The 24073-nt window shown below is 42.3% G+C and overlaps 1 protein-coding gene across 1 annotated transcript in view; it reads left to right on the top strand.

The window, feature by feature from the left end:
• Positions 1-15029, top strand: part of LOC140209812 (protein FAM110C-like) — a 92454-nt gene extending 77425 nt beyond the window's left edge. Inside the window, exon 2 of the mRNA XM_072278328.1 lies at positions 12954-15029. Coding sequence (XP_072134429.1) covers positions 13213-14436 — 1224 coding nt within the window. The 5' untranslated portion in view covers positions 12954-13212 and the 3' untranslated portion in view covers positions 14437-15029. The remainder of the gene's footprint in view (positions 1-12953) is intronic.
• The last annotated feature ends 9044 nt before the right edge of the window (positions 15030-24073 follow it).

The following is a 24073-nucleotide window of genomic DNA, read 5'->3' as shown; positions in this document are numbered from 1 at the left end:
TCTGCTCTCACCCCATCCACCCACTATCATAACAGGGATAGGGTTCCCCTTCTCCTTTCCCACCACACTATGAGTCTTCATATCCAGTGAGTCATTGTCTGTAACCTTCGCCATTTCCAACAGGATCCTATCATTAAGCATATCTTTCCTCCCCACTCCCCCATCTGTTTTCCGTAAAGATTGCTCTCTAGGTGACTTTCTTGTCCACTCATCTTGCCATGCCGATCTCCCTCCTGGAATTTTTCTATGCAAGCATGCCAAATGCTAATACTGTCCCTACACCTCCTCTCTCAGCACCGTTCAGGGCCCCAGACAGTCCTTCCAGCTGAAGTGACACTTGCTTTATGAATCTGTCAGGGTCATTACTGTCTCCGATGCCCCCTCCTTCACATTGGTGAGACCAATGCAGACTGGGGGACCATTTCATGGAGCAAGTTCACCTTGTCCGCCCCAAGGGCAGGATCTGCCTGTGGCTACCTATTTCAATTCAACTTCGGTTCCCATTTGAAAATGTCTTTCCGTGATCTCCTGTAGTGCCACAGTGAGGCCAAACTCAGGATGGAGGAGCAATACCTCATAATCCGTCTGGGTAGCCTCCAAGCTAATGGCATGAACATTGATTACTCTAACTTACAATCATTACTCCTCCCTTCCCCTGCCTCTCTTTCCCATTCCCATTCTGGTTAGCCTCCCATTCCTTCTCTTCTCACCTGCCTATCCCCTCCCTCGGGTGCACCTTCTCCTTCCCATTCCTCTGCAGTCCACACTCCTCTCTTATCAGATTCTTTCTTCAAACCTTTACCTTTTCTACGTATCATCTCCCAGCTTCTTACTTCATTCCCCCTCCCCCACTCACCCATCTAACCATCTCCGTTCCCCCTTACCTGATCTCACCTATCATCTACTTCCCCTCCCCCTACCTGCTTATTCTGGTTTCTGCCCCTTTCCTTTCCAGTCCTGATAAAGGATCTCAGCCTGAAACATCAACTATTTATTCTCCTCCATAGATGCTGTCTGACTTACTGAGTTTGTCCAACATTTTATGTGTACTGCTCAAGGTTGCTTATCTGTCCAATAAAGTATGACTATGACTACGACTATGACTATAAAGCTATTTCCTATGCAAAACCTTATGAGACTTAAATTGGGCAAGTGCAGGACAGGGCCAAATTGAACTGGGAGGAGGTGTTGATATTCTGCATGCACCAAATGCAGGTCCAATATCTATGCATTATCTTTGTACATAATAATTGTCAGGCATTTCCTTTTCTTTGTTGCCCTTCCCTCACCCTTGTCAATACCACTAATATACTGAAGCATATCATATTTTTATTTCCAATTAGCTCTATTTTTTCTCTTTGCTCTATTGCAGCCACAGCTATATTTGCCATCTGATGCTATTTCACCCGAGTGAAATTCTCATGATCAGCTTTCTCAGTTAGTGGCTCAGTTAGGGGGTTTGAGTTTAAACCTCACTCCAGAACTTGCATACACAATATTCACTGAGAATTCACTGCAGTGAGGGATGCATTTTTGGAGAGCCCTCTTTTAAACTGGTTTGGATTCATTCTATATCAAGCAGCACATTTCCCTGCTTGAATTGTGCCAATATGGTGAGAAGCTATTATTTGCTCTTTTTTATTTTGAACAATTCCTCAAGAAACATACCTGCTGCTTCTTGCCATATCCTTCTGAAGGAGCAATATGAAAGAAAATCTTGCATTCATGCAGAACATAAACACTGAACTTGGAGGTACAGGTATATGATCAGTGGAGTCTCTGACATAGGCCACATTTTATTCAACGTTTTATATTCCTAAATTTTATTCAAATGTGACACTCCAGTTGTTATAACTGAAGGCAATTTGCTTCGGACGTTGAGATTAAATGTATGTACAAAACAACGGAAAGCTCTGTTCATCATTCATGTGTTTTACAGTGAGCCTTAAAGTAACCAGACAGCATTAGTGATACTCAGCAAAAGCAAATCAACCGTTCAGTTTTGAAGGCTTTTTTTAAATAAGTTCAATGATTTCCTACATCATAATCCTTTACTTATTATAATCACTTACTTATTTCTATTCCAACCTTCATTGACAAACATATATCAAAGCATATTTGTTTTCCCAGGTAAACATTTCATTGCAAGATAAGGGTAATTTTTTTCTTGGCTCCAGTGGTATCATGAACTATTGTAGCATAAAAAGGAGTACGGTAGAACAGAGGGATCTGGGAATACAGATCCACAATTCCTTCAAAGTGGCGTCACAGGTAGATAAAGTCATAAAGAAAGATTCTGGTATATTGTCCTTCAGAGATCGAAGTATTGACTACAAGAGTTGGGATGTTATGTTGAAGCTGTATAAGATGTTGGTGAGGCATAAGTTGGAGTATTGCGAGTAGATCCGATCACCTACTGACAGGAAAGTTATCAACAAGATTGAAAGAGTACAAAGAAAATTGGCAAATATGTTGCCAGAACTTGAGGACCTGTGTTATCGGAAAAGATTGAATAAGTTTGGACTTTATTCCTTCAACAATAGGAGAATGAGGGGAGATTTGATAGAGGTATACAAAAATTATGAGGGGTATAGATAGGGTAAATGAAAGCAGTCTTTTCCCACTGAATTTGAAGAAATTAGTATGAAAGATCACAGGTAGATGGTGAAAGAATAATATTTCAGGGGAAATCTGTTCCCCCTCCAAGTTTAGAACAAGCTGCTAGCAGAAGTGTAGATGCAAGTTCAATTTCAATATTTAGGAAATATTTTTAATTACATGGCTAGACGGGGTAAGAAAGGGCATATAATAGAGCAAAAATTAGAGGGAAGTTGGAGGAATAATATACAGCATTTCTGTTTTTGCACATTTTTTAAAAAGTCTGTACGTAATTAATTTACTTATTTATTTACTACATTTTTATTTTGCCCTTTTCTAAATTATGTATTACATTGAACTGCTGCTGCTAAGTTAACAAATTTCATGTCACATACCAGTGATAATAAACCTGATTCTGATTGGGAAGCTTTTGGAAACCAACAGAAGGCAACTGAAAAGTCATTAAAAAAAGTAAATATGGAACAGCAAAGTAAGCTAGCCAAAAATATTAATGAGGATACCAAAAGGTCTTCAGATACATAAAGTGTAAAAGAGAGGCAAGAGTGGATATTGGACCACTGGAAAACGATGCTGGAGAAGTAGTAATGGGGGACAAGGCAATGGCAGATGAACTGAATATGTATTTTACATCAGACTTCACTGTGGAAGACACTAGTAGTATGGTGGAAGTTCCAGGTGTCAGAAGTCATGAAGTGTATCAGGTTACCATTACTAGAGAGAAGGTTCTTGGGAAACTGAAAGGTCTGAAGTGGATAAGTCAACTGGATGAGATGGTGTACACCTCATGGTTTTGAAAGAAGTGGTTGAAGAGATTGTGTAGGCAGTAGCAATGATCTTTCAAGAACCACTAGATTCTGGAATGGTTCTGGAAGACTGGGAAATTGCAAATGTCACTCTTCTCTTCAAGAAGGGAGGGAGGCAGGGGAAAAGAAATTATAGGCCAGTTAGTCTGACCCCAGTGGTTGGGAAGATATTGAAGTCAATTGTGAAGGATGAGGTCTCTGGGTACTTTGAGGCACACGATAAAATAGGCCGTAGCCAACATGAGTTCCTGACCAATTTGTTGGAAATTTTTGAAGAAATAACAAACGGGTTAGACAAAGGAGAATTGGTTGATGTTGTGTACTTGAATTTTCAGAAGGCCTTTGACAAGGTACCACACATGAGGCTGCTTAACAAGCTACGAACCCATGGTATTGCAATAAAGTTCCTAGCATGGATAAAGCAGTGGCTGATTGGCAGGAGGCAAAGAGTGGGATCCATTTCTGGTTGCTTGCCGGTGACCAGTAGTTTTCTGCTGGGACCTATGCTGTGATTTTTGCATTTTACGTTATATGTCAATGATTTGGATCATAGAATTAATGGCTTTTTTATTAAGTTTCAGATGATAAGAAGATAGGTAGAGGGGCAGGTAGTTTTGAGGAAGTAAAGAGACTACAGAAGAACTTAGACAGTTTAGGAGAATGGGCAAAGAAGCAGCAGATGGAATACAATGTCAGAAAGTGTTTGGTCACGCATTTTAGGAGAAGAAATGAAAAGGTTGACTATTTTCTAAGTGGTGAGAAAATACAAAAAAACTGAGGTGCAACGGGACTTGGGAGTCTGTGTGCAGGATTCCTTAAACATTAATTTACAGGTTGAGTCTGTGGTGAGGAAGGCAAATGCAATGTTAGCACTCATTTCTAGAGGACTAGAATATTTATAAAGTACCAGTGAGGCCTCACTTGGAGTATTATGAGCAAGTTTGGCCCCTTATCTTAGAAAGGATGTGCTGAAACCAGAGAGGGTTCAAAGGAAATTCACAAAAATGACTCCAGGATTGAAAGACTTGTCTTACGAAGAGTGTTTGATGGTTCTGGTCCTGTATTCACTAGGATCAGAAGAATGAGTGCTGACCTTATTGAAACCTATTGAATGGTGTGTTACGTACCCTGTAACTGGGTTGCCAAACCAGCAGAAATGGATCACTCAGTTGGAGTCTGGATTACTAGAACTAAGAAAGTTTTATTAAAGAAACAAGCAACACAGTACTCTAATCAAAAGGATAATAAATGCAACAGTTCAGCAATGATAAACACACATGTACACAGAATTAAGATAACAGGATCAATCAAGCTCTATCGTTGTCTAGGGGTAAATGACCAGTTTCAAAGTGACGCAAAGTTCAGTTCAATTTAGTTCAGTTCAGTTCGCAGTAATCGCTGCCGTGGGAGATGGACAGTGGGGGGGAAGGAGAGAGAGAGCAAAACGAATGAATATTCAAACGGCTTCCACACAGACCTTCGACATTCTTCTCAGTCAGCTTTTGTGCGATCCCTTTGTGATGTCATCTGAGGTCACCGACCATGACCCCTCCGTTTCCAGATACGATCGTTTCTCTGCGGTGAACCTGGCACCCAGGCAAGGGTGGACACACACCAGGTTCCCGCCAATCGTGACTTTCCACCCTGTGCGTCTATGGCTTGCCCCGCGATCAGCTGTCCAAAACTTCCCACCGACTTGTGGGAGACGCACCGCTTCCAGGGTCTCGTTACCTTGGGGTATCGTGTGTGTCTTGCCTTAGCGAACCTGTCCCTTTTTATCCCCCTTCTGGGGTATCGCCTGTACATCACTTCAAACAGTTCAGGGTTCAAAGGGGGAGCCGATCTTGACAGCTCTCCTTCCGTTACTCTCTCCTGTCCCTTCATTAACATCTCCAAATGCTGCTCCATTGTTTTCCTTATCTCTCTTTCTCCTGAAGATAGGTGACAGATCAACTGCTGATCCCACTGGTGCCAGCACAGGCCAGCTAACATCTTAATCTATGTGTATTCTCGTCACAGGTGAAAGGTCTTGATGGAGTAGATGTGTAGAGGATGTTTCCTATGGTAGGAGAGTCTAAGACTAGATGACACAGCCTCAGAATAGAAGGGTGTCCTTTTAGAACAAAGATGAGGAGGAATTTCTTTTGCCAGAGAGTGATGAATCTGTGGAATTCTTTGCCACAGGCAGCTATGAAGGCCAAGTCATCATGTGTATTTAAGGTTGAGAATGATACGTTCTTGACTGAACAGGGTACGAAGGGATGGCAGGGTAAGGGAGGCAGGAGATTGGGGCTAAGAAGAAAATTGGATCAGCCATGATGAAATGACGGAGCAGACTGGATGCTCCAAATGGCCTAATACTGTTCCTATATCTAATGGTCTAATACCAGTTCAGCATGGACTAGAAGGGCCAAAGGGCTTAATTCTGTGCTGTAGTGCTTGTTCTATGACCCTGTCTAGGGAGAATCCACAAGGTCACAAGGGTTCAAACTCCACTCAAAATATATCAGATGTTGAGATCAAACCTGGGTCATTGGGGCTCTGAAGAAGTGGCTGTGCCACACCACCATCTTCAATCTTTGTTTCTCTTCACACTTTCAATGTAAGTAGACACACTGAAGTTGCATATCCAATTCAGAAAAGTAATTTCTAATAGATGCTTGAGCACTTTACATGCAGATGTGGATATTAGTAGCTCTAATCATGTTTAAGTTATGTTAATTATCATTTTACTCCAGCATTGCCTCTACAATTGAATGTACAATTTCAAGCAGGAACTTCTTAATAATATTGCATTTCAATTTATTTTAATTGTTTTAACAAAATAACCTTCAAGATCTTCAACGACCTTATCATTTCAACTTGTCGGATAATTACTCACCAATGTGTCAGCACAAGAGCAAACAAGACAGTTCATAATGACAGGCATCACATGATTAATATTTCCGTTTGAGAATTAGTCACTTAAAGGTGATCCTGTCAGAGTCCAAAGTTATTTTTTTTTTTGGTTTAGAACATACAGACTGAACCAGCAGCCCCTTTTTTTAACCTGTGTGGAAGTTTGCATATTCTCTCTGTAAACTGGTGACAATGCATGACTACTAGAATAATGGGGTGTTAAAGATTTATGGTGGAGTTATTGAGCATGGGAGAGAATGTAGATTATAGAGAAATAAGTGGCAGAAGATTGATGGGGTTGTTCTGCAAGATGGGCAAATGACTGCATCCTCATTTGTAAATGTAAATATATATGAAAACATTTTTAAAACTCCAAAACATTAAAGATATAGTTACAGACCATGTTTCTGCACAAAAGGCAAACAGAAACTGCAGAAGCCTGTAATTTCAAATATGGAGAGAATACTGAAAATACCCAATATGTCAAATTTCATTCGTAGAGAGTGGAATAATTGGGGTAAATGACCTTTTAATTTATGTTTTCATTTACTGTTTTTTAGTTCCGAGCTCTAAGAATTGGACTGGAATCTAACACATTCTAACAAACCTCTCAAATGTGAGAAACAAATGCTCATAATCTATCCTATCCATGCCCCTCATAATCTTTTAAATCTCTGTAAATTCACTGCTCAGTTTCCTATATTCCAGTGAGAACACTCAGTCTATCCAATGTTTCCTTAAAACTAAAACCCTCCATTTCAGGAAGTATTTTGTGAATCTGTTCCGCACCCTCTCTGTTGCTACCACATCTGCTCAGTAATGTGGGACCAGTGCACAATACCTCAAGTGTTTTTTGAGGGTGGGAGGGTACAAAATTCAAAAGTCCAAAGTAAATGTATTATCAAAGTACATATATGTTACCATATACAACACTAAGACTCATTTCCCTGTAGGCATACACAGTAAATCCAAGAAACACAATAGAATCAATGAAAGATCACACCCAACAGGACAGATAAGAAACCAATGTTCAAAGGGCAACAAATGTGCAAATATAAAAGAGAGAAAAAAAAAGCAATAAATATCAAGAAAATGAGATGAAGAGTCCTTGAAAGTGAGTCCATAGATTGTGGGAACAGTTGAATGATTGGGCGAGTGAAATTGAGTTTAGTTATCCCCTCTGGTTCAAGAGCTTGATGGTTGAAGGACAATAACTGTCCCCTGAATTTGGGGTGAAGGTACTGAGGCTTCTGTACCTTCTTCCTGATGGCAGCAGTAAGAAGAGAGCATGGACTTGATGGTGGGGGTCCTTGATGATGGCTTCTGCTTTCCTGAGACAGAGCTCCAGGTATATGTGCTTAATGGTGGGAAGGGCTTTACTGTGATGGACTGGGCTGTATCCATTACTTTGTGTAGGATTTTCCATTCATAGGTATTGATGTTTCCATCCCAGACTGTGAAGCAAACAGACAATTATCTCTTCACCACACATCTACAGAAGTTTATCAAAGTTTTAGATGTCATTTCAAACCTTATCAAACTTCTGAGGAAGTAGAGGTGCTGCTGTGCATTCTTCATAAATGCACATGTACTGGGCCCAGGACAGGTCCCCTGAAATGATAACACTGAGGAATTTAAAGCTGATGACTCTCTCTACCTCTGATCCCCTGATGATGACAAGCTCTTGGGCCTCCAGTATCCTCCTCCTGAAGTCAATAATCAGCTCCTTGGTCTTGCTGGCATTGAGAGAGAGGTTATTGTGGCACCACACAGCCAGATTTTCAATCTCACTCCTATAATAATTCGTCACTACCTTTGATTCGGCCAATCAATAGTGGTGTCGTCGGCAAACTTAAATATGACATTGGAGCTGTGCTTGACTTCACAGCCTTATGTTTAAAGTGAAAGTATAAGTACAAATTTGTGGATGTATTTTTAAGGTGCGAGTGAGAAACAAAGGAAATCTGAGCATAAGTTTTTCACACAGAGGGTAGTGGGTAAATGGAACAAATGCCAGCAAAAGTAGGAGAGGCAAGAGCAATTGCAACATTTAAGATGGATTTGGACAAGTGCTTTGATATGACAGGATTAGAATGATACAGGATCTAATGCAATCAACTTAGATCAGTGCAGAAAGGCATCATGGTTGGCATGACTGAGTTAGGCCAAAAAGCAATGAGTCTGCTATAGCAATATCTCATCTCAAACCAGCATTGTGTCAGTGAGAGGTTAAGGCACAAACTAAGACCACTATCACCCAATATCAAAGTAGCTCAGATTGGTTTAGAATTCTGTGCAGAACCAAATGTTTCAACCTTGGGAGTTATGCTGCAGCATGGTTAGAATCTGCACATGCAGTTTTGTGTGTTTTGCTGAGATTTCCCCGCAAAGTTTTGTACAAGAAATGTGAATAGCTTCACTTTTGAGATGTTGAACTGCAAAACATTAAAACTTTTCTAAATTTTACTTAACGTTCTTTTGACGCCAAGCTTGGGGTCTTGGAGTCTAGGTCAATAATTCCTGAAAGTGGCTGCATAAGGTGGTAAAGCGGGCATATACCATGCTTACTGTTATTAGTCAAGGCATTGTGTTCAAGAGTCAGAAAGCTATTCTGCAGCTTTTAAACTGCTGCTTAGGCCACATGTGGAGTATAGTGGTTGCTCCATTATAGGAAAATATGGAGACTTAGGAGAGGGTGCAGAAGATTTTTACCGTCATTCTGTCTGGATTTGAAGGCATTTCAATCAGGAGTTTGGACAAACTTGGGTTGTTCTCTCTGCAGCACTGGAGGCCGAGGGAAGCCCTGATAGAAATATATAAGCTTATGAGAGACATCAATAAAGCAGACAGTCAGTATATTTTCCCCAGGGTTAAAATACTAGAGGGCCTGCATTTAATGAGAGACGGCTTAAGGTCAAATGAGATGTGTGGCCAGGTTTTTCTCGACACAGAGTGTAGAGAGTGCCTGGACTGAACTGTCAGGTATGGTAGTGCAGGCAAATAGGATGGAGGTGTTTAAGCTGCTCTTACTTAGGCACATTAAGTGTGTAGAGAATGGAAGGAAATGAGACTTGTTTTAATTAGACACTTTATTACTCATTTAATTAGTTTGGAGTAACACAATGAGCTGAAGGATCTGCTCCTGTGCTATACTGTCTTGTTTTCTGTAAGATGCAATTTAACCATATCCATCTCACTGATCCATTTATTTAAGAGAATCCCAAAGGAGCTTTCATCCCATCATTAAAACCCGTGAGGGTGGAGTATTCAAATTCTGAGGTCAGAAATACAATTGTCATCCTTCAATGTCATCTTCCGGAAAGGGAAAACACAGTAGAAGTTAAAAAACATGTTCTGAAACAAACTACATGAATAAATGAGAAAGAAAACATTCTCAGAAATACTAAAAGTAGTACCATTTGTTCAATAGTTCTTGTTTCAAAGTCTATTGCACTCTTGTTAAAAGGCCAGGAGTACTGCACATTGAACAAGTATTTTGTTGGAGAACAGAAAAACATATGGTACCTGAAAGCAATTACTCAGCGTTATGAGTATTAGAATGTAAACCAGCTGCCACTGTATCTTTCCATTATATCAGAATCCTCCCACACTGCCATCATTATAACGTTTCCAGGGCAAAAGCACATTGGTACACATAGCAGAAGGCATCTGTTGTTCATTTACCTACCAATGGGGTCCCAATTTACTTCATTTTGTTTTGTTTGACTGCCTCCAATGCCTGTTAGCAATACTATTTAACATGGTTGGAGCTGGTAATAGTCACAACTTATTGAAGGCAGAAATTGTCACTTAGAAATAATTGGTTTAACTTATCTTGTAGATCATTAATGTCAAAGGGAATAAATGTGTTTGCATTGGTAGTACATTAATGGTGCTGAAGAAGTTTGATGAAATTCAAATGTGACCTTGGAATTTAATCAAAAGGAACATAATCGAAAGGCTTCCACATGAAATGGACACGAACAAGAAATGCAGTGTAAATTTCATCCTTGTGGCACCTGGAAGTTACTCCACTTCAAGCTGACTTAAATATTTACCATCACAAAGGGCATTTAATAGAGCTGCTGCTGCCTCACTGATCCAGACTTCTGGAGCTATTTGTGTACAGCTTCAATATTCACTCTGTGACCACATGTGTTGTCCCAGTTGCTGTGTTTTTTTTGCTACTTCGGTTTTTTTCCATATATCAAAATATAAAAGTTTTATTGAAATGCTAATTAGTCTGTTGATTCTCATGTTTATGATTAGGTTAATAAGCAACTAGATTACTAGTCATTCATTAACCTAATCATAAATACGTGAAAAGTTTGCTAAATATCTCTCCACACATCAAAGTTGCTGGTGAATGCAGCAGGCCAGGCAGCATCTATAGGAAGAGGTACAGTGGACGTTTCGGACCGAGACCCTTCGTCAGGACTAACTGAAAGAAGAGTTAGTAAGAGATTTGAAAGTGGGAGGGGGAGGGGGAGATCCAAAATGATAGGAGAAGACAGGAGGGGGAGGGATGGAGCCAAGAGCTGGACAGTTGATTGGCAAAAGGGATACGAAGGGTTCATGGGACAGGAGGCCCAGGGAGAAAGAAAAGGGTGAGGGGGGGAAACCCAGAGGATGGGCAAGGGGTATAGTGAGAGGGACAGAGGGAGAAAAAGGAGAGAGAGAGAAAGAATGTGTGTATGAAAATAAATAACAGATGGAGTACGAGGGGGAGGTGGGGCATTAGTGGAAGTTAGAGAAGTCAATGTTCATGCCATCAGGTTGGTGGCTACCCAAACAGAATATAAGGTGTTGTTCCTCCAACCTGAGTGTGGCTTCATCTTTACAGCAGAGGAGGCCGTGGATAGACATATCAGAATGGGAATGGGATGTGGAATTAAAATGTGTGGCCAGAGAAAGCAGGATCTCCCAGTGGCCACACATTTTAATTCCACGACCCATTCCCATTCTGATATGTCTATCCACGGCCTCCTCTACTGTAAAGATGAAGCCACACTCAGGTTGGAAGAACAACACCTTATATTCCGTCTGGGTAGCCTCCAACCTGATGGCATGAACATTGACTTCTCAAACTTCCGCTAATGCCCCACCTCCCCCTCGTACCCCATCCGTTATTTATTTACATACACACATTCTTTCTCTCTCTCTCCTTTTTCTCCCTCTGTCCCTCTCACTATACCCCTTGCCCATCCTCTGGGTTTCCCCTCCCTCCCCCTTTTCTTTCTCCCTGGGCTTTCTGTCCCATGATCCTCTCATATCCATTTTGCCAATCAACTGTCCAGCTCTTGGCTCCATCTCTCCCCCTCCTGTCTTCTCCTATCATTTTGGATCTCCTCCTCCCACTTTCAAATCTCTTACTAGCTCTTCCTTCAGTTAGTCCTGACAAAGGGTCTCGGCCCGAAACGTCGACTGTACCTCTTCCTATAGGTGCTGCCTGGCCTGCTGCGTTTACCAGCAACTTTGATGTGTGTTGCTTGAATTTCCAGCATTTGCTGAATTCCTCGTGTTTGCCTAACTACCTCTCACTGATTTGTTATTTTGTTGTTTTCAAACTACACATCAGTCATAAAATAAAACATTGGAAATCAACATGAGACTGTTTTTGAGAATATTTCTCCAATTTCACCTTATGCAAGTCAAACCAAAGACATTAAATTAGTCTTGAGGATAGCTGCTCCTGACCTGACATCTTCTTTAAACAGTTACCTTTGCAAGCAAACTAATGGTGTGCAAATCAACCATTAGGGATACTCCAGCTAGGTCCCTATCTAGGAGAAAATGTTCTCTGTGTACACAAGGAAAGCTATAAATTCAGTGTAGATAAGCAACAATAATGATACTCACCCCTAATGTACTGTTCACACACTTACTTTCCAGTAAGACGTCAGCATTGTTTCCTCACAGTCTCTCTAACCAATAAGAGCAGAGAATTGCCATTCACTTCGTTGACATTTTGCCACCTACAATCTGGGATCAATCAAATTCTTGTTATTAACGTTATACAGTATTAACTTGCAAATCATCCTAACACCATGAGAAAACATAATTTGATTTATCAAATTTATCAAGTCAAATATAATTGATCTGTGCCAAATTTTCCCGTGTTTTCATTCCCAGGAAAAGCAAGGCTTATACTAATTATTTTAGCTCATCTGAACTTTATCAAATAAAAGCTGGCAATTATCCCGGGCATGGAACGTCGTGCTAGTAATAGTTTTAAAAAAATCCTTTATACTCTGTTTTACCATAATTGCAAACCTCTTTATGTTAACTAGATTAACACCAATGACAGAATGACTTTAAACAAACATCAGAATCACTGATGTGTATCACGTATCTACCTGAAAGTAAACTGTCTTCGTTAGTTTACGGAAACAATTAGCTTTGTGCACGTGCAAGTGTGACTTGTGGTTACGTACTCTTGGGTTTAGTTAGAAGTGAGAGAGGAAAGGTGAGAAAGCCGGCTGAGGGACAGTATTGGATATAAACATTAATTAGGGTTTGTACTTGTTTGAGGCTATGTACGTGAAAGCCAATCCCATCTCTGTTGTGTTATACATAGTTTGCTTGCTCCCGCATGATGTCATAGAGTGCTGATGTGATGTGTTTCATTTGCAGGAGAGACAGCCCGGCGGCAAGGTGAACCGGTTGAAAGTGACACTGTATTTGCAAAGTCAAGAACTGATAACAGCAACTACAGCTACGTGACAGCGTCGAACACAAGACTCCGTACTGTGAAACGTGGCTGGAAAGTTGGCAGCAACAGGCAGGAATACAAACAAAACAATATAAGGTCGCAAGACCTGGAGGGGTGAATGTTCTGGAGAAGGTGCGCCTGCCAGACTTCGTGAACGTGAAAACTGTGGACCAGGGTGGGATGCCGAGCGAGATCTCGGCCCCTGCAGGTATGCAGTCGGAGGTGAGCCCCTCTCTGCCCCTTAGGCTTCTGACCAAGGGTCCCAGCTACCTTCGCAGTCAAATGGAGAGGGACAGGCGGGATCGGCCGAGCGCCGTGGAGAGACTGGCGGCCGACAAAGCCAAGTACGTGAAGAGCCCGGCGGCGAGGGGACGCAAGTTGGAGCCCAATGGTTTAGGCAGTTCTTCCTCTGAGGAAGACAGCAGTAGCGGCGCCAGCAGCAACAGAGAGAACCACTTGGAACCCAGCAGCCACCAGCGGACCGGGCAGCGGGAGCTCCAACCGAGCATCGTGCGGCGCTCGGGGTTCAAGAGGCTGCTGAGGCCCGACTCACTAGTCATCTATCGGCAAAAGTGCGAGTTTGTTCGGGGAACTACGACCACCAGCAGCAATCGGAGCTCCAAGAGCAACCGTAGCTTAGTCAGGAGACTCCTGCCGGGCTCTGGTGGCCGGGGCGACAGACTGCTGCAGTCGGCGACAGGGACAACCTCAGGAGAAGAAGGATTGGCATATGGTACAGCACTTCAGGGAGCAGCAACCGACAAACCAGCGGCACCCCAGGGAGCAGAGGCCAACATGCCGGCGGCACCCCGGGGAGCAGCAGCCAACACGCCGGCGGCATCCCAGGGAGCAGCAGCCAACACGCTGGCGGCACCCCAGGGAGCAGCAGCCAACACGCTGGCGGCACCCCAGGGAGCAGCAGCCAACACGCCGGCGGCACTCCAGGGAGCAGCAGCCAACACGCCGGCGGCACCCCAGGGAGCAGACACCGGCCGCACCAAGGAACCACTGAAACGGCGGGGAGGAGGAGCGGGGCTGCGGCGCTCGTTTTCCGACCTGAGCTACCGCTACTCGCGAGCCTGCTCGGGCTTGGACAGCTTCTTCGAACACTGCGGACTGGAGCCCGAGGTGATGGAGGACCTGATCAGGGAGAAGTTCGCCGCCACCTCCGACAGCCTCACCCTCAGGTTCCGGAGCGTGAGCAGCCCGGACTCGGAGAGCGAGCTATCGCGGCACAGTAGTAGCAGCAACAGCAGCAGTGGCAGCCAACGGCTCCAGGTACAGAAAAAGCCTCCTCCCTCTGTCCTTTCGGTCATCGAGCGTAACGCCAGGGTCATTCAGTGGCTGTACGGCTGTAAGAGAGCCCAGGAGTCTAAAGACAAGGCTGCAGCTGTCCTGGTATAAAGCAGGAGCGTTTCCCCGAACACGGATTGGTCCCTTCTTTAAATTCGGCTGCTTTACGTGTCTTTACGGACGCGGGCTTTCCTGCGTAGACCGTCTACGCATTCTAAGATTAGAAAGGAGAGTGAGTGCAAAGAGAAGTGGCTGTTTACATATTACAGCGACTGAGAACAGAAGACGTGCATCGAGAAAAGGGATGATAATTGGAGATGGGGTAGGTGTTTCTGCCCCCTTCGCTTCCCCGCCACCATCGACAATGCAGTGACTACTTTTTGATAAATACTCTATTTAAATCAACTATTTCATGGAACTAAGGGGGAAGCTGAGTCTTACAGTTAACTTCACGAGTTTATCAGATTTCAATTTTCACTGTCTTCATGAAACGAGCTGGCAAAAACCATTGTTTGCAAATACCACAGTGATATAATTGGCAGGGCCTTGTCTGTCTGGACTGGTCCGAAAAGACTCTTGCTAAGTAAAATATTTTGTAATTTCACTTTAGTACAATGTTAAAGTTTCAAATATTCATTCCAAGATGTTACCAGCCACCTAGAATGAAATTTGTAATTTTAAAATATATTATAGATATAATTTTATTTTCTGTGTTCGTTGCAGGATCTTTAAAAAGTTCATTTATATGATATTGTCTCCTACAAACATTTCTGTTTGGATAATTGCAGTTTTTTTATAAGTACTTTAAATGGCAAAGGATTAATATATTGAAACATACAGACTACACTTATTGGCCACTTTATTAGGTATGTTCTGTAGCTAATAAGGTGACAACTGGGTGTATATTTGTGGTTTTCTGCTGCTGTAGCCCATCCACTTCAAAGTTGCAAGTATTGTGCATTCAGAGATGCTCTAGTGCACTCCACTGTTGTAATGTGTGGTTATTTCAGTTACTGTGGTCTGTCAACTTGAACCCATCTGACAATTCTCCTCTAACTTCACTCACTAACAAGGCATTGAACCCACAGAAATGCCACTCATTGGATTTCTTTTGCTTTTTGCACCATTCTCTGTAAACTCTAGAGACTGTTACGCATGAAAATTCAAGGAGATCAGCAGTTTCTGAGAGACTCAAACCACCCCGTCTGGCACCAACAATTGGAATCAGAATCAGGTTTATTATCACCAGCATGTGATGGGAAATCCATGGTCATAGTCAGTTAGACCACATTTTTTCTCTATTCTGATGTTTGGTCTGAACAACTGAACCTCTTGGCCACATCAGCATGCCTTTATGCATTGAGTTGCTGCCACATGATTGGCTGATTGTACCTAATATAGTGGCCACTGTGTGTATATCACAATGGTATCACCTCACTTCCATGATGGAGAGTGATAGGGAACAATCATTTTTATCCATATCAGCCACAGTTCACAGAAGCTAGTAGGTTTGTACATCAAAAATGTGCTGCAGCAATTTAAAAATATTATCAGATTAATTTTAAACTATTTTTAAAATTCCTAAACAGGTGCCATAGTAGCATAGCAGTTAGCACAGAGCTATTACAGCCAGGGTGTCAGAGTTCAATTCGAGTGCCCACTGTAAGCAAGTTGGTACATTTCTTCCTGTATGCACATGGGTTTCCTCTGGGTAATGCAGTTTCCTCCCATAGTCCAACAATGCACCAGTTTGCAGGTTAATTTATTTTTCTTTTCTGTGCCTTGTGATGCATCATGTGGCAACCTTGCTGTTTCTTTAGCATTTGTCCCTTTTATGAGGCCAAGTTGCAAGCTGGACACTCAACTCAGCATGCAAGGAGCTAGCTGGATTCAAACCTGGGACCATAGGCCATGAAGTCCAGTACGGATGCCACTGCACTGCCGACTGGCAGTAGGTTAATTGGTCATTGACTAGCTAGGGTTAAATTGGAGTGGTGTGGCTTGAAGGGCCCATTCCACACTAATAAATTTAAAAAAATTAACTGTGAAGCAGGGCTGGGGGTGGGAGCACAGTACTGAAACCTATAGGGTTGCTGTATTTCTAGTACTTCTGAAGTTACTTGGAAAGCTTTTAATTTTCAATTGCCTTTGTAGGATTGTACTGGTGGGTGTCCCATGGAAGTTTTGAACTTGGGATGTTCAAATAGTTTAAACTTGATCTCAAATTCTGTTCCAGTCAGCTTCTTAAATGGAAAATATTCCTGCAGAAAAAGTTTTGCTTATACTGAGTAGTAGGGTTGGCAAGACATTATTTACTTACAGTGGCATGCAAAAGTTTGGGCACCCCTAGTCAAAATTTCTGTTACTGTGAATAGCTAAGTGAGTGAAAGATGAACTGATTTCCAAAAGGCATAAAATTAAAGATTACACATTCCTTTAATATTTTAAGCAAGAAAACTTTTTTTTATATTTCCATCTTTTACAGTTTCAAAATAACAAAAAAGGAAAAGGGCCCGAAGCAAAAGTTTGGGCACCCTGCATGGCAGTACTTAGTAACACCCCCCTTGGAAAGTATCACAGCTTGTAAACACTTTTTGTAGCCAGCTAAGAGTCTTTCAATTCTTGTTTGGGGGATTTTCACCCATTCTTCCTTTTCAAAAGGCTTCTAGTTCTGTGAGATTCTTGTGCCTTCTTGCATGCACTGCTCTTTTGAGGTCTATCCACAGATTCTCGATGATGTTTAGGTCAGGGGACTGTGAGGGCAATGGCAAAACCTTTAGCTTGCGCCTCTTGAGGTAGTCCATTGTGGATTTTGAGGTGTGTTTAGGTTCATTATCCTGTCATAGAAGCCATCCCCTTTTCATCTTCAGCTTTTTTACAGACGGTGTGATGTTTGCTTCCAAAATTTGCTAGTATTTAATTGAATTCATTCTTCCCTCTATGAGTAAATGTTCCCGGTACCACTGGCTGCAACACAAGCCCAATGCATGATCAATCCACCCCTGTGCTTAACAGTTGGAGAGGTGTTCTTTACATGAAATTCTGCACCCTTTTTTCTCCCAAACATACATTTGCTCATTGCAGCCAAAAAGTTCTATTTTAACTTCTTCAGTCCACAGGACTTGTTTCCAAAATGCATCAGGCTTGTTTAGATGTTCCTTTGAACCTTTTGAATAGAAAGTACTGCCATGCAGGGTGCCCAAACTTGCTTCGGGCCCTTTTCCTTTTTTACTAGATTCATCTGAGAAGAATTTTGACAGTCATCCAGTATTATATGGGTTTGAGTCACAAATTGGAATACATCTAGTTTTTTATATCTGTCAGAAGGTTGTCATTAAAATTATTGATTTGTATTAATTTATTACAATGTTCTTTGATAGCAGCCACTTCTGAAATATTGAAATCAAATGTTATTAGAGAGTCTTTTATTAATTCTGCTGTATTCAAAGCAATCAAATATAATCATTCAGGTAACAAAACTATTAGTTACAAGTTCAAGACAGGCATCCTTTAAAGCAGGGGTTTCCAACCTTTTTCATGCCATGGACCAATGCCATTAAGCAAGAGGTCTGTGGACCCTAAGTTGGGAACCTTTATTATAAATTTGCAGTCCCAGATTGACCTTATTGCATCTTTGGTGTGAAAGCCCATTGAAATAATTTGCTATTAATGCTTAAGGAGAGAACATCATTGATTCATTGGACTGCCACTTTGGGGGCTTTGGAGTTTTTAGCTCTTAAGTGTGTGAGAGCTTTACAGCAATGCAGTTAAGCAGAATGGAAGAACAGCCTTTTAACTGTATACAATCAATATAAGAATGCTTTCCATTGTCTGTAGAAATGAAGGTGTCAGCCATTATATTTATATTCTGATTGTACAAGGCCTGATATACCTTCTTAGACATGAAATTCAAAAAACCTGCGGAAACTGGAAATCTGAGATGCAAGCAGAAATTACAAGAAATACTCAAGTCAGGCTGCATATTTTTTGTGGGAAGAGAAACAGAGTTGAAGGCAGAGATCCTACGTGCCTTGTTCTAATGACAGGCCTCCGAGTAGAAATGTTAACTGTTCCTCCTCTCACAGATGTAGCTGGAATTGTGGAGTTCCACGAACATTTTCTGTTTGTGTCTTTTTGTATCTTTGTCACTGCTGTAGTAGCAGCTTATCAATTTCACAGTTTTTGAACAGAATTCAATTTTTCATATTTGCTTTGTATCATCAGGTGCTAAGTAAAGCTGGTCACAGAACCATATGAAACTGTCATTACTCTTTGAGTCAGTGTATGGGAAATTTGCATTTGGCAAACGTAACCTGAGGTCTATCTGGCTTCTGTTCAGAAGGGAAATTTAATGTGAGAAGATAAAGCTTCTATGACAGCTAAGTTTTCTGAGAAGGCGTCGGCGCATAGGATTAAGGAACTCCCCAAGGTTTTTCACACATAATGTGAAAAACAGGAGTATGTCCAGAGTGGGGCTATCATGGATAGTACAGGAGTCAGATGAGGTAGGGGAGGTCACTAATGAATACTTTGCTTCAGTATTCACCAGTAAGCAGGACATTGACATTTGTAAGTACAGGCTGATAAACATGTTGATGTTTAGAAAGATGTTCTGGAGTTTTTGGAAAACATTATGATAAATAAGTTCCTGGGGCTGGACAGAATATAGACCAACTTCATATTCATAATCATAGTCATACTTTATTGATCCCGGGGGAAATTGGTTTTCGTTACAGTTGCACCATAAATAATAAATAGTAATAGAACCATAAATAGTTAAATAGTAATATGTAAATTGTAAGTTATGCCAGTAAATTATGAAATAAGTCCAGGACCAGCCTATTGGCTCAGGGTGTCTGACCCTCCAAGGGAGGAGTTGTAAAGTTTGATGGCCACAGGCAGGAATGACTTCCTATGACGCTCTGTGTTATATCTCGGTGGAATGAGTCTCTGGCTGAATGTACTCCTATGCCCACCCAGTACATTATGTAGTGGATGGGAGACATTGACCAAGATAGCATGCAACTTACACAGCATCCTGGGCAGCATATGGGAGGTGGAGAAAGAGATTGCTGTGCCTTTGGTGATAATCTTTGTGAACTCGCCGCTGGAGTAGTGCCAGATAATTGAAAAGCGGCAAATGTTATTCCTTTGTTCAGAAAGAGAATAGGGATAACCTTCAGAATTATAGACCAGTGAGTCTTACTTCAGTGGTGGGCACATTTTTGGAGAAGATACTTACAGACAGGATTTCTAAGTATTTGGTGATACATAGTATGATTAGGGACAGTCAACATGGTTTTTATGAGAGGCAAGTCATTCCTCATGAGCCTGAATGAGTTCATAAGACATAAGACAAAGGAGCAGAAGTCGGCCATTCTGCCCATCGAGTCTGCTCCGCCATTTTATCATGAGCTGATTCATTCTCCCATTTAGTCCCACTCCCCCGCCTTCTCACCATAACCTTTGATGCCCTGGCTACTCCGATACCGATCAATCTCTGCCTTAGATACACCCAATGACTTGGCCTCCACTGCTGCCCGTGGCAACAAACTCCATAGATTCACCACCCTCTGACTAAAAAAATTTCTTCGCATTTCTGTTCTGAATGGGTGCCCTTCAATTCTTAAGTCATGCCCTCTTGTACTAGACTCCCCAATCATGGGAAACAACTTTGCCACATCCACTCTGTCCATGCCTTTCAACATTCAAAATGTTTCTATGAGGTCTCCCCTCATTCTTCTAAGCTCCAAGGAATACAGTCTAAGAGCGGACAAACGTTTCTCATATGTTAACCTTCTCATTCCCGGAATCATTCTAGTGAATCTTCCCTGTACCCTCTCCAACGTCAGCACATCCTTTCTTAAATAAGGAGACCAAAACTGCCCACAGTACTCCAAGTGAGGTCTTACCAGTGCCTTATAGAGCCTCAACATCACATCCCTGCTCCTATACTCTATTCCTCTAGAAATGAATGCCAACATTGCATTCGCCTTCTTCACCACCAACTCAACCTGGAGGTTAACCTTAAGGGTATCCTGCACAAGGATTCCCAAGTCCCATTGCATCTCAGAACTTTGAATTCTCTCCCCATTTAAATAATAGTCTGCCCTTTTATTTCTTCTGCCGAAGTGCATAACCATACACTTTCCAACATTGTATTTCATTTGCCACTTCTTTGTCCATTCTTCCAATCTATCCAAGTCTCTCTGCAGACTTTGTGTTTCCTCAGCACTACCGGCCCTTCCACCTATCTTTGTATCATCAGCAAACTTGCTACAAAGCCATCTATTCCATAATCCAAATCGTTGATGTACAATGTAAAAAGAAGCGGCCCCAACACAGACCCCTGTGGAACACCACTGGTAACCAGCAGCCAACCAGAATGGGATCCCTTTATTCTCACTCTCTGTTTCCTGCCAATCAGCCAATGCTCTATCCACATATGTAACTTTCCCGTAATTCCATGGGCTCTGATCTTGCTAAGTAGCCTCGTGTGTCACCTTGTCAAAGGCCTTCTGAAAATCCAAATATACAACATCCACTGCATCTCCCTTGTCTAGCGTACTTGTAATTTCCTCAAAAAATTGTAATAGGTTTGTCAGGCAGGATTTTCCTTTAAGGAATCCATGCTGAGTTCTGCCTATCTTGTCATATGCCTCCAGGTACTCCGTAACCTCATCTTTGACAATGGACTCCAACAACTTCCCAACCACCGATGTCAAGCTAACAGGTCTATAATTTCCTTTTTGCTTCGTTGCCCCATTCTTAAATAGCGGAGTGACATTTGCAATCTTCCAGTCCTCCGGAACCATGCCAGAATCTATCATCGCTAATGTCTCCGCAATCTCCACAGCTACTTCCCTCAGAACACGAGGATGCATTCCACCTGGTCCAGGAGATTTATCTACCCTTAAACTATTCAGCTTCCTGAGTACTTTCTCTGTCGTAATTGTGACTGCGCACACTTCTCTTCCCTGCCACCCTTGAGTGTCCGGTATACTGCTGATGTCTTCCTCAGTGAAGATTGATGCAAAATACTCATTCAGTTCCTCCGCCATCTCCTTATCTCCCATTACAATTTTTCCAGCATCATTTTCTATCGGTCCTATATCTACTCCCACTTGTCTTTTACTCTTTATAAACTTGAAAAAGCTTTTAGTATCCTCTTTGATATTATTTGCTAGCTTCCTTTCATAGTTAATCTTTTCCCTCTTAATGACCTTCTTAGTTTCCTTTTGTAAGCTTTTAAAAACTTCCCAATCCTCTGTCTTCCCACTAATTTTTGCTTCCTTGTATGCCCTCTCCTTTGCTTGAACTTTGACTTTGACTTCTCTTGTCAGCCACGGTTGCATCCTTTTTCCATTCGAAAATTTCATCTTTTTTGGAATATACCTGTCTTGCACCTTCCTCACTTCTCGCATAAACTTCAGCCACTGCTGCTCTGCCGTCCTTCCTGCTAGTGTCTCTTTCCAGTCAAATTTGGCCAGTTCTTCTCTCATGCCACTGTAATTTCCTTTACTCCACTGAAATGCCGACACATCGGATTTCGGCTTCTCTTTTTCTAATTTCACAGTGAACTCAGTCATGTTATGATCACTGCCTCCTAGGGGTTCCTTCACCTCAATCTCTGTAATCACCTCTGGTTCATTACACAATATCCAATCCAATACAGCCGATCCCCTAGTGGGCTCAACAACAAGCCGTTCTAAAAAGCCATCTCGCAGACATTCTACAAATTCTCTCTCCTGAGATCCAGTGCCAACCTGATTTTCCCAATCCACTCGCATGTTAAAATCCCCCACAATTATCATAACATTGCCCTTCTGACAAGCCTTTTCTATTTTCTGTTGTAATTTGTACTCCACATCACTGCAGCTGTTTGGAGGCCTGCCATCAGTGTCCTTTTAACCCTGCGATTTCTTAGCTCTTTATGGATGTGACAAAGCATATTGATGAAGGTAGAGCAGTGGATGTGGTGTATGTGGATTGTAGTAAGGGGTCTGATAAGGTAGCCTCATTCAGAAAGTCAGGAAGTGTGGGATCCAGGGAAACGTGACTGCATGGATTCAGAATTGTCCTGTCCACAGAAGGTAGAAAATGATAGATTATAAAGTGTATTCTGCCTGGAGGTTGGTGACCAGTGGTGTGTTCTGAGACTGCTGATCTTTGCGGTTTTTATTAATGGCTTGGATGAGGAAGTGCTTGAAGTAGTGAGTAAGGGAGCAACCTCTTGTAGGGCAGGATCCATTTGAAAACAGTAAACCTAGTCAGGAGTGAGTCATTGTTTGAAGTAGTGAGTGAGAGGGTAACATCAGGCAGGGCTGGAGCCAGGCATGAGTCATTGATTGAAGTAGCGAGTGAGAGAGCAACATCTCACAGGGCGGGAGCTATTTAAAAGCAGCAACTCTTATTTGAGCCAGTGAGAAGAAAGGAAGTGTAAGCAGAGTAGCCACTGTGGGAATGATCGGGCTCCAGCTCAGGAGAACAGGTGTGGGCTAAAGGTACTGAGTCTTTTGGAGTCACTTAGATTATTGTAAAACTTGAACTTGAGAAGTTACACCCAAAGGTATAAAGAGTGTTAACAGGATGGTACCTAAGACAGTCTTCCTGATGATGACAACTGCAGAAAGTGCACCCAGATTCAGCTCCTGACTGACAAGGTCAAGGTCAGGGAGCTAGCGCTGAATGTACTCAGGATCATCCAGGAAGATGAAAACATCATTTGTACTGAGGTGGCGACATGCAGAGTGTTGGTTTCAGATAGTGGATGGATGACCACCAGGGGAAGTAACAGGAATAAGAAATCAATGCAGGGTCCCCCTGGGCATTTCCCCTTAGCAAAGTGTATACCCCTTTAGATACTTCTGGCGGGGGGGGTGACCTATGAGGACACCGTAGCAGCAGTCAGGCCAATGGCATTGTGGCCGGCTATGAGGCTCAGCAGGGAAGGGTAAAGTCAGGTAGTACGAAAGCGATAGGAGACTCAATAATTAGGGCGATGGACAGGAGAAAGACTCCAGGAGGTTGTGTTGCCTCCCAGATGCTGGATTCAAGGATGCCTCAGGGTGGCTGCAGAATATTCACGAGGGAAGATGAGTGTCCTATGGTTGTGGTGCATGTTGGCACCAATGACATCGGTAGAAAAGGAGCAAAGGTCCAATGCAGTGTGTATAGGGAGTTAGGGAAGAGGCTGAAGAGTAGGACTTACAAGGTTGTAGTTACTGGATTACTCCAGTGCCATTTGCTAGTCAGGGAAGGAATAAGCTGATAGTACCTGTATAGATAAATGAGTGCCTGAGGATCTGGTGCAGGGGGCAGGGTTTCAGATTTCTGGATCATTGGGATCTCATGTAGGGAAGGTATGAACTATGCAATAATGATGGGTTACATCTGAACTGGAGGGGACTAACATCCTTGCGGAAGATTTAACCTAATTTGCCAGTGGGATGGGAACTGGAGTGACAAGGCTGAGCATATGGCAGTTGATACACAAGGAGATGCAGTGTGCAGTGAGACTCTGAGGAAGGACAGGCAGATGATAGGGCAAAATTGCAGTCAGTGGGATGAGCTGAAGTGTAACATGGGGGCAAAATCAAAGGGGATGAACATAGGACTAAAGGTGCTATATTTGAATGCATGCAGGGTGATGATCTTGTAGCGCATTTGAAAATTGGCAGGTATGACATTATGGCAACCACTGAGTCATGGCTGAAAGATCACAGTTGGAAGCTTAACATCCAAGGGT

This window comes from Mobula birostris, chromosome 2 (genome assembly GCF_030028105.1).
Source record: "Mobula birostris isolate sMobBir1 chromosome 2, sMobBir1.hap1, whole genome shotgun sequence".
NCBI lineage: Eukaryota > Metazoa > Chordata > Chondrichthyes > Myliobatiformes > Myliobatidae > Mobula > Mobula birostris.
Note: the sequence above shows the minus strand (reverse complement) of the source record. Positions and strands in the feature narration are given on the sequence as shown.